Here is a 10,565-nt window from a genome sequence, read left to right as displayed (position 1 = left end):
TATTTGTTTAATTTTTGTTGACCCATTTATTTTACTCTTAAACACAGGTGTATGTGTCATAGGTCACCATCTAGCACAGTGGTGTTACACAACAAAAACAATAGTTTTCATAAAAAATACAACCTGTACTGTATGCTGACAATATGGCCAAAAACTTGGAAGACTTGACAAAGTAAGAAAACATTTTATCTTGTAAAAAAAACAGTTTTCAGGTTAAAATTAGCAGGAAAAGGAGGCTGGAAATCAGTTTCAAACAAGATACAAAGTCAAGTGCTGTCATTTATGTTTTGCGTTTTTATTTCCCTTTATCATTACATCCTATGTGAAGACAAATCTTATCTTATCTTTTTCCCAAATAAACAAATGGAGGAAAACACCCATATCCACACATTTTTTACATGGTGCACAGTAGGTAGGTGTTGCAAATATGGCTTTAATCACATACAGTATGGCCCAAAAGCAGTTTAACCATAAACATGAGAGGAAGGCCAATGAACAAAAATATAAAAGGGTGACGTGGTGTACGTGAACTGCGGCTGTCAATTGGACTTGTGAATAGTTTTGTAAAATAATAAATTATCATAAAACATTCTTAGTTGGTTATAAATATGCCTTCAACTGGCACTTCCTGAGCAGGGGCCTTCTCAACTGATGGCACTGGGGTGTTCAATACCAAATGGCCAGTGGTGTTCTTAATTCTCAGTTCAATTATTGCCAGTAAGGTAGAGCATTATAGCATTAGGGACTTCCAAGGTCTCATCTTTTAACAACACAATGTCATATGAGTCCAAGTAAGACTGCTTCCTCTCCTCCACCTTAGAAAAAAAAATAAAAAACAGATGAGTAGTGTATTAAATTGTCAGAATATGACTATTTAACATGGTAAATATTGGGAGCGTACTATAATCTTAGTAGATGTGAATGTATTTGAGTTCTGACATTCATCTCAGGGCAGCAGGTACTACATATTATTGTCCAGCAGATAAAGTACAAAGTAGGAAAGAGTACAAATAAACAAAATATAAACAATAAAAATTATTAGTAAGGTGCAAAAAAAAAAAATAGTACACAGTGTCATGAATGTAAACAGGTTAATGGTAAGTGTCATAAACTAGTTAACGGTATGGAGACATTGTAAAGAGCATGAGAGTGTGAAATTTTATTGACCTTGTCATTGAGGAACCCGATCTTGAGAATGTTTTCCATATCCTGCACCCCGTCAGCCATGGTCAGATCTCCCAGAGAGTCTCCCAGCAGTAGCACGTTAGGCCGCGTCCGCAGCTCCTGGAAATGGCCAGTGTTGAGCAGCGCACCTTCCCTTTTATTGTAGATGTGGATCAGCTCTCCCTTGAAAGCCCTCAACTCTCCCTGTACCAGCAGATCAAGAGTCACATACATCAGTTCAATGCCTGGTGTGGGGATCACATCATAGTTTGTGGTGTGGCTACTCACAGACTCATCAAAATCCATGTAGTTGGAGAAGACCTTGACGTTGGGGTGGAAGACTCCAGCCTGGCGAATAACCTCTTCCAGAATGTCTCCTATTCCAGCAGAGAAGATGAGCAGAGGGATGCTGTGCTCATACAGGTGATCAAAGAGGAGCTTGTAGCCCTCCCTGTTAAAAAATAATCACAAAAATGTCATAGTATTTTTTTTTTGTAATATAGTAAGTCATAGAAAACACTGTACTATTATGTACAGTATGCCATAAATGTGCCATAAAAAGTCACAAATGTCAAAATATATCATACAAAAATGTCATAATATATATATATATATATATATATATATATATATATATATATATATAAAAAGTCAAAATATTGTATGCCATAAGATGTCAAAAGAAAAAGTCACAGTTCATTATATGAAAATCGTATAGTATGTCACCAAATTGTCAAATCAATCATAATACAGTATGTCATAAAAATGAGAAATAAGATTTAAAAAAAAAGCATAGTATTAAATAGATATTGTAGTCTTCTGACCTCAGCATGGCATCAGACTCCTGCACCACCATGGCCAGGAGGTCTTTCCTAATCTTCTGCTGTACCAGCAGTTTATGAGCTTTAGTCCACCTGTGAGATATAGGTGCAGCACAGTTTTATGAACACACTGAAGTACACAGTATCATATTTTTACTAAAAGCTGTATTAGATACTCACCACTCCACCATAAGGGGCAGCTTTTCTTCTACTGACCGTGAAGAGTCAATCTCTATAGGGTAGTATGTGTTGAGCAGTTCCTTCAGCTGACGGAGACAGGATAATACTCAGTAAACCAACCGGCTTGTAAACATCTAGAAAACGGCTGCATTTTACCCAATTAGAGTGGGAGATGATACAAACAAATTCCAGACAGTCTCTTGAAATTTGTAATATTTCCCCGCAAATAATACTTAAGCAATATGTGGTTTTATGGAAATGAATGCCCTATAAAAACATACAAAAATGTACTGAGGATTTAAAAGATTTAATAGCACAAAGACTATAACAAGCACCCTTCATATTTCTGCATTACTACTGAACAGATCAAAGTCACAGATCAATGTTCAATCTGTCTGTATGTTTTAATTCTTCTACACTACAGGGCAGATGGACTAAATATGATTGACAGGACAAATGGATAAATAAATGATTCACCAAATGAAATGAAATACTGTGAATGTTTATAGGTAGTCTCCTGCTTAAAATCAGAACATAAACATTTCTAAAACTTTGCAAATAAAAGCATATAAACGCGTATCTCACTTGTAAGATCTAAAAAGTTGAACATGCATTATGATGTCTCTGCTCTGGCTTACATGTGGAAAAAAAGATATTGGAAGTTTTCTTAATGGCAATAATCCTACCAATGGAAAACCTGCTTTGGCAATAAAGTCTCATTCCTACCTCTATTTTGCAGTCAGTGGAGATGAGATTGCTGTTGTCAAGGATATCTGAAAATAAAATAAGCAGACAAAATGACAGCAACGTTTAGCTGAAAACCACAAACTACAGTTTGATTGTTAGTGGACTTACTGTGACACGTAGGGCACCTTTTGCCATTATATGCAAATCTTGTCAGGGTCATGTCAAAATCTGAGATCACCTGGATGAAAAATAAAAAATAATAAAACATCACTCACACATTCATTCATGTTCATATACAAATACTGTAAATGCTATAGTGACACTGAAACCTTTCGTAGATCTGGATGTTGTATACCTGCACGGTGTTGGAGCCAGCCTTCACCATGGACTGTAGGATCTCCTGTACCCTCTGAGGGTCCCTCATACACACTGAGGGGTTGGACAACTCTGGAATCTTAGCATTGAAAATATGTGCAAGTGTCAATACAACAGAGAGAAAGTGGGTAATACACCATATCTTAGACGTGCAAAACGCATTGTCCCTTCTGACATCAAATAGTAACGTTAGTCCTGCTGGATAGTTAGTTATATTAATAATCTGTATGGTTTGCTGTAATTTACTGAGACGATACAGCGTTAACGTTAGTTAGCTAGCGTAATCTTAAAATAACGTTAAGATAGCTAGCTAGGTCCCTATGCGTTTAGCTAACCTAGCTAGGTAGCTAGCTAGTATGCAAGTTTGTAGCTAGTTGTAGTGTGAATTAATTGTGGAGCTTGGCATTCCGCTAAAAACTTTAATTTGAAAAAAATACGATTACCATTTCCTTGAAATTGGTTTCCGCTCAGTTAAAGTTGATAAATGCGTATAATCATCAGTTGTCAGTCGCCGTTGACAAGGGACGTTAACGTTGCTACAAGGACAACAAAATCATCTGCTAGAGCAGTGATGCTGCCTTCCGGTACTTTCGAAAATGTCGGGACTTTTTTAACGTGACAAAACAAAGTGGTAACGATAGACAGTTCCGTTCATTTTTTATGATTATCCCATGTGACGTCTACTCGAAACCATGGATGGAAACTGTCTACTCAAAATATGATACAAGTGAAAATGTCATGTATTCTGTGGCCTAGCTAAAGTGACTAAACATTTCTTTTCGCCTGAAATCTAAAATGCGAGCCTATGATAAACACGTAAAGGCAACACCACTTGTGTTGGTATCCCCTGGTGGGATTGTAAGTAATCTTCCCCCAAAGGCAAAGGCACTGATAGAAGGTTCCCACCCGTCTCTCAGTCTATGCTCTCCACCAGGGTTTCTCTGCGAGGTGAATGTATACATTTAAAATTAATAAAACGAAAACAAGATATATTTTTCATGAAAGCCAATACTACCGATTACATTACAGTCTCCATAGTTTTCTAACCACTGGAGAATTACATTTTACTTTGTAGCTTCTTATTGTAACAGCTAGAACTGTGAGACTAAGCAGTTAACACTAATTATTATAGTAGATACAGGTTACATCAAGATTTGTGGGTAGTAACTCCTTTAACTAGGGAAGTCCAACACAGAAATAACCATTTGTTTTACAAAACAACTTTAATTGCAAGTGATGACATTAGCATTTCTTACATCCAATATAAGGTTAAGTCAGGCTATCACATGCAAAGCAAATTACATAGCTTATTCCACTTAATATTCGCAGTGATATTTATGTTGGTCATAAAGTGGAAAGGACTGTAATTTCTGCACTCTGTAACCTTTATAACTTAATAGGTGCTGCATGGACAGCCGGAATTTCTGAATGTCAGTCACAACACATTCTTATAAACGATCCTGTTTGTTTTGCCTATATGTCGGATTCCTTTTCATCTCATTTCTAAGTCTCTTAACAGGGAGAGAGGAGACCACAGAACAACATAGCAGATCTGTAATATAAACCCAACTGGAAGTTAAGTACAATAACACAAGATTGAACAAGACATTTAATGTTGCAAATAAATCTGCAAATAATGATAACATGTTTTTTCAAAGAAGATGAGAACTTAATGACTTGCTGGATGAAACAAAGCATTTCCAAAATACAATCACCTTGTTTGATATGAACAAATTAAATAAGCTAAGTCAAAGTGCAGTGGCAATTTATATCCCTATGCTTCTGTAAGACTTTACAAACAATTAGATGTCAAAAGGTGCAGTTGTAGAAAAGCTCTGATCTGAAAACACAAATCATACACACTCCTGCACTCCCACATATATTTTCAATGTATTTTTCTTGAATGTATGGTAATATACTAAGCAATAGACTGCCAGAGTGCAAAATAAAGGAATGATTGAGCCATTGTCAGTGAATGGAGCTAAATGCATTTGGCCAAATGTTGAGATAACTCAGAGGAATCATGTTATCACATCTTTTCAACATCACAGTTCTCACATAATTTCAACGCGCCAGAAACCTGGAAAAAAAGTACTAGTTTTCAAGTGTTAGATGAGCAACACAAAAATAAATAATTAAATATAGCTACTCTTTTGAAGGGAAACTGCAATATAAAAGTAAACTAGTCTACAGGATTTTAAGATTAACAGCCTTTCTGAATTAATTCAAATTTAGTTGTTTAGGCTGCACAGTAACAAGCAGAGTCATTCTAATATAGCAATTACGATATCAGTTAGAGTTAAGACATTTTGACTGATGTTCTACTTGCATGAAGAGATTGTCACAGTGTTAAAATGGAATGAGACTTCAATAAGCGAGTTGGATTGAATGTAGGAATGCAGTTATTGGTAATGTCACATACTGTAGCCTCCCCAGTAGAGGCATACAATAAAGGAATGTAAAATATCCATATAAATGTTTACATATACAGATTTATACTATTTATATACAAACAGATAAACAGCATCTATACCAACATACTTGACAAAAGGATATTCTGTTGTTGGCTGCTATATAACACTCTTATTCACATGTTTACATTCCCTTATCCCTCTTCACGGACCACCAGACACTTGACCACACATTTCATGGCTATCGACATATCAGCCATTAACAGAACAGCATGAGAGCTGATGGCACAGAGTTCATTTTAATGAAATCCAGTATGAGGGCCACAAGAGGGTCGATGAAGATGGCTGCAATGGAATGGATGCCTGCAGTGTATCCTCGGACAGAGCCGTGTAGTTCTTGGATTAAGCACAGACTTGCTCAGCACTCTATCTGCGACTGGAGCTGCCGGCGTAAGGTGAGCGTGCGCCGGTGAAGCTGCTGCATCTGCTGCATGCGATCTCGCTGGCGAGCCAGGTTCTGGGGCATGGGGTAGCGCTGGCAGCCATACAGAAAACGGTAGGGGATGCGGACATGGCAGGCGGTGGCTCGGCAGCGAGGCTGAGGCATGGGCGGCAGCAACATCCAGCGTTTCCTCTCAGCACAGTAGCGATAAGCCTCCTTGCGGTACTGCTTGTCCACATCATCACTGTTCTTCCAGCCCCCGATGATGAAGACATCCTCATCGAAGTGGCAGATGGCAGCACCCTCGATGCTGGTAACCTCTGGTGGTAGGCTCTCCAGGATCTCATCAGAGATGCGCACACTGATCTTTAGCTTGGCAACCTCATCCCGCTCTGTGTAGCTCTTTGGGCAGCAGGAGGCCGTGTGGTAGAAGTTAGTAGAGGCCACAGCCATCTGGAAGATGCAATAGTTGTCAATAAGGGGCAGGGAGTCAACATCTTGCCACTGGCGGCTCTCTGTGTCATAGCGAGTGGTCACCGTCTTTAGTCCATCGTCATTATCTGTATCGACAGGTGTGCGTGCCGTGACGTACACGTAGCGGTCCTCCACACTCACTGCCTTCACATCCCGCAGGATTTTGGGTGCAGATTCCAGATTGTGCCACTTGTCCTGCTCAGGCTCATATATACTGACGTCTTTAAAACCTGGACTGAAGTTTCCATGGCCACCAATGCTGTACAATATATCCTTAATACAGGTGAGGCCAAAGGAGTGCTTGCGTGTGGTCAGGTTGCTCACCTGCTCCCAGGTGTTGCGATTAGGATTATAACGTTCCACCGTCTTAGCAAAGCCTGGTTCCATAGAACCAGCTACGTAGACGTGAGACTCTGTGGCAGCGATAGCATGGCCGTCCAGGTGGTTGTGGATATGCGGCAGGTTGACCCAACGGTCCTCGTAAATGAAGTAGCCCACACACTCACTCAGGTAGTCCCCTCCCTCTGACACACCGCCTACTACCATGATAACGTCCATGTTCTGGCCAAAGCGCGGCTGAAAGGAGGCCATGTGGGAAGACCAGAACTCCATATCAGTTGACTTGAGGTTCTCAAAGCGGATAGCGTGGCCCTCTACTGCCTCTGACACCAGCCGGAGGCAGGCCTCATTTGCGGACACCAGCTGCTCGGTTTTCACCACCCTGGTCAGGTAGGTGGGCTTTATCTGTGGCAGCCTCAGGAGACGGAACAGCTCCTCAAAGTAGCGGCTTCGCTCCTCTGGGTTCTTCTGCACCCACTTGACCACAGCCTCAAAGAGCACCTCTTCAGAATCCACTGTGATCTCTGCATCAGACAGCCAGTCACGAACCAGGTGAAAGGGCAGCGTGTAAAACTCGTCATCCTGGATAACCTTGTGGAAGTTGCGACGGATCATGTCTGCGGCCCGTAGAGCCAGCTGGTCCAAGGTGTACATATGGGCTAGACTGTGCACCGCCACACAGTTGGTCAGGCTCAGCTTCTTCTTAAGGAACTCACCACAGAAATCCTTCAGCTGCACCAGGAGGAACCTAATAGAGCCAACAGAGAAAATACAGTATGGGATGTCAGACAGAATGAGCAGTTCTTGTAACGAGATAATCGCCTACTATTCTGTTTTAACTGGTAGGGGCCAGGACAGTCTTGTTTTCTGCAAGCAGAGCACAACACAATACTTTTAGGCAGTCACAGGAGGCCCCATGCTTTTAAAATCTCACGGACACAAAAACGGAAACGTTATATTAAACAGACCATACCTGTCAGCTAGCTCCAGTACTTCATGCACATTGCAGGTGCTAACGCGTATTTCTCCAGTGTACATATACTGGATGACACTCTCCACCGTATCCGGGTCTGGCCCCAGTTCTGAGCTCCATTCCTTCATCTCTACCCGTCCGGACAAGGACTCGGAGAACTGTCCTCCGAGCAGGGGCGTGAAATAATCGGTGGCCGCAGCCAGGACAGACCTGTGAGCTGAAAACTCACAGCTCTGGACGCTCCCACTAGCCGCCCCGCTGCTGAAGGCCAGCGTCACGTCGCAGAACAAGCCCTGCTTCCTCTGCTCGTTCTGCCGCCGAGACAGCTCCGAGCAGTGGGAGGAGGAGGTAAAGTCCTCGGCCTCTTCCGCGTCCCCTTCTCCGGCAAGGACGCTGGGTGTGCTGGTGCCGCTACTACTGCTACTGCTGCTCCTAGCGGAGTCCTCCGGGTTGGGGGCCGCCGCTGCCATTCTGCTGCCGGCGCTGAAGGTGAGCAGTGGTGGGGAATGAGGTAAACTAGTGAAGGAAAGGAGACGACATACGCAGCCACACATACAGGAGTCAAAACAGAGAACGACAACGAAGCGTGTTTCGTATTTGTAGCTTCATATCAGCGACTTAAAGGAGAGCATGGGTCAGTGTAACCATCTTGACAGTTCAGTTTTCTATATAAAAAAAATAAAAATGGAAAATTTAATTAAATTTTTTTTAAATTGCATTATTCGTCAGATTAATGTATATTACCGAAATTTTTTGGAAATTACAAAAATGTTCTATTTGTGTAATGTTGGATACGGTTGGATAGAAAAATGGAAAAACAGAAAATCTGAGAGTTTTATTTCTATTTTTTTGTCTTGGGCTGCCTGTAAGGGGGGTCTATAAGCGCCCAAATCAACTTATGTCTGATTGGCCAGCTGTGGCTGCTCCTCACGCTCCCCTTCCAGTGGACCACCGTGGGACCTCATGTTAGCCTTGTTAATATGTAACCAATGTATTGCAGTGACACTATAGTTACAAAGTTGACCCATTCTTTTTCCCTTAATACATCTTTTAGTGGGATATTATATTTTCCTTGTCATGACACCGGTAATCCTTGAATGCAGAAGTGATGAGTGGGCCCAGCTAACCAATCAGACGTAAATTAAGTCAGGCGCCCAAGAGCCCGCCCTCTCAGGCAGCCTAAATAGAAATAAAAACTTGTTTTATTAATTTTACATTTTTAACCAACATTACACAAATAGAAAATTAGAAATATAAAAGCCCAAATGTTATTTAACATTTATCTGACTAACCAAATTTAGAAAAAACTTCTGTTCAAATTTCTTTCTATTTTTCATTTTTTTAATATTGAAAATTAAACTGATAACATGGTTTCCTTAAAAGAAATCATCACAAAGATATAATTTTGTTATAAATGCAATATTATTCTGAAATCAAACAAAAGGGGTCAGTGTATCTTTTGGTCATTTGATTTTCCTTTTTATAAATGGTTATTAAAAAAACAAGTGATTGTTTGATTTTCATTTTAAAATATAAAGTTCAAAATTTAAATACAAGTTGTTTTCCTTTCCATGGTCAAAAGGGGGTGAGATAAATTAAAAATATGTTTTGAGTTTTATTTTCTATTTCATTTAACAAAAAATAAAATCACTAGAAAACAGAAATAAAAAAAGGCCTGTTTTTTCATATTCTGAGATCGGATGTTGTCATTTCTAAGGCAACAGCGCCAGTGTACCAGTGTTGCTTAACCAAGGCTAAAATGGCTTTGGATTCCTACTCTGTGATTTTAGACCCAAAAGGGACATTTTACGTCAAACTAGTGATAGATAACGCAGCAATTATTCAAGGGACATAAATAGCTACATGTACATAATAATAACAACGGAATTACTATGCACAATTTCTAGAGTATTATTTTACATACTATTATTTGCATTCATAAAAAAAGCTAAGCACGTACCTTTCTTGTGTCAAAGTGATTGAAGCGTTGGGAAACGACGAATAAGGAACCAACTTCACTCTTAGTAACACAGACAGCTTCACTGACATGCGCAGTGGGTGAAAGGCGTAACCGCGTCTTTGACGTCAGTGGCTGGTTCCTAGTGCAAGCTTATATATATGTCAATGAGTGCAAGCTGAGCTTTGCACATGGTGACAAACTTGTACCGACACGCATAATGTTTGCTCTGCAGGCTCAGGGAAGGTCGAACCACTCGAACAATAAATGCACAGCCTCATACTGTACAACTTAGTATGTATAGACTCGTGTTTTAATCACTGCTATATATTTTCTGCCTAACGCCTTGTGGCCTGAAATATGAGGCAGAGAAATCACAGGTGTAATTAATATCAATATTGGTGGCTCTGTGATTAGGTGTGCTAGTAATTAAGTATTTGAGCCAGATGCACAATAGCATGATCTGGCACACCGACATGGAATGCAAACATTATCATGGTATTACACCGGTTTCAAACGTTAAAATGGCAAGAGACATTTATAGTTCTGCATGGTTGCAGATTCTACTGCACTTTTACACTTCATAAAGTTTGCATAAAGCAGGTTTACCTTTAAACATGTGGAGTCTAAATTGATAAAGGGTGTGCAGAGTTGTAGATCTCAAAAGGGAAATAAAATAATTAACCTAACCCTGACATAGCAATTAAACAATTAAATCTAGGCAGATGTTGACTATATATTT

At 40.1% G+C, this 10,565-nt stretch overlaps 2 protein-coding genes across 2 annotated transcripts; both read right to left on the bottom strand.

Annotated features, from left to right (window-relative positions):
- Nucleotides 1-4,061, bottom strand: LOC114569646 (cytosolic 5'-nucleotidase 3). Its single transcript, XM_028599629.1, has 9 exons — nucleotides 3,671-4,061; nucleotides 3,208-3,306; nucleotides 3,021-3,090; nucleotides 2,892-2,938; nucleotides 2,166-2,251; nucleotides 1,989-2,078; nucleotides 1,453-1,615; nucleotides 1,168-1,368; nucleotides 1-815 (listed from the first exon to the last, which is right to left on the bottom strand). Exons 1-9 carry the CDS (start codon nucleotides 3,671-3,673, stop codon nucleotides 705-707), a joined length of 870 nt encoding a protein of 289 aa, XP_028455430.1. The 5' UTR covers nucleotides 3,674-4,061; the 3' UTR covers nucleotides 1-704.
- A 762-nt stretch (nucleotides 4,062-4,823) lies between these two features.
- On the bottom strand, nucleotides 4,824-8,460 carry LOC114569543 (kelch-like protein 11). The gene is made up of 2 exons (XM_028599437.1): nucleotides 7,867-8,460; nucleotides 4,824-7,641 (listed from the first exon to the last, which is right to left on the bottom strand). The coding sequence occupies exons 1-2, from the start codon at nucleotides 8,418-8,420 to the stop codon at nucleotides 6,057-6,059; spliced, it is 2,139 nt and encodes a 712-aa protein (XP_028455238.1). The 5' UTR covers nucleotides 8,421-8,460; the 3' UTR covers nucleotides 4,824-6,056.
- Between the last annotated feature and the right edge of the window lie 2,105 nt (nucleotides 8,461-10,565).

Source organism: Perca flavescens, chromosome 15 (assembly GCF_004354835.1).
Source record: "Perca flavescens isolate YP-PL-M2 chromosome 15, PFLA_1.0, whole genome shotgun sequence".
Taxonomy (NCBI): Eukaryota; Metazoa; Chordata; class Actinopteri; order Perciformes; family Percidae; genus Perca; species Perca flavescens.
Note: the sequence above shows the minus strand (reverse complement) of the source record. Positions and strands in the feature narration are given on the sequence as shown.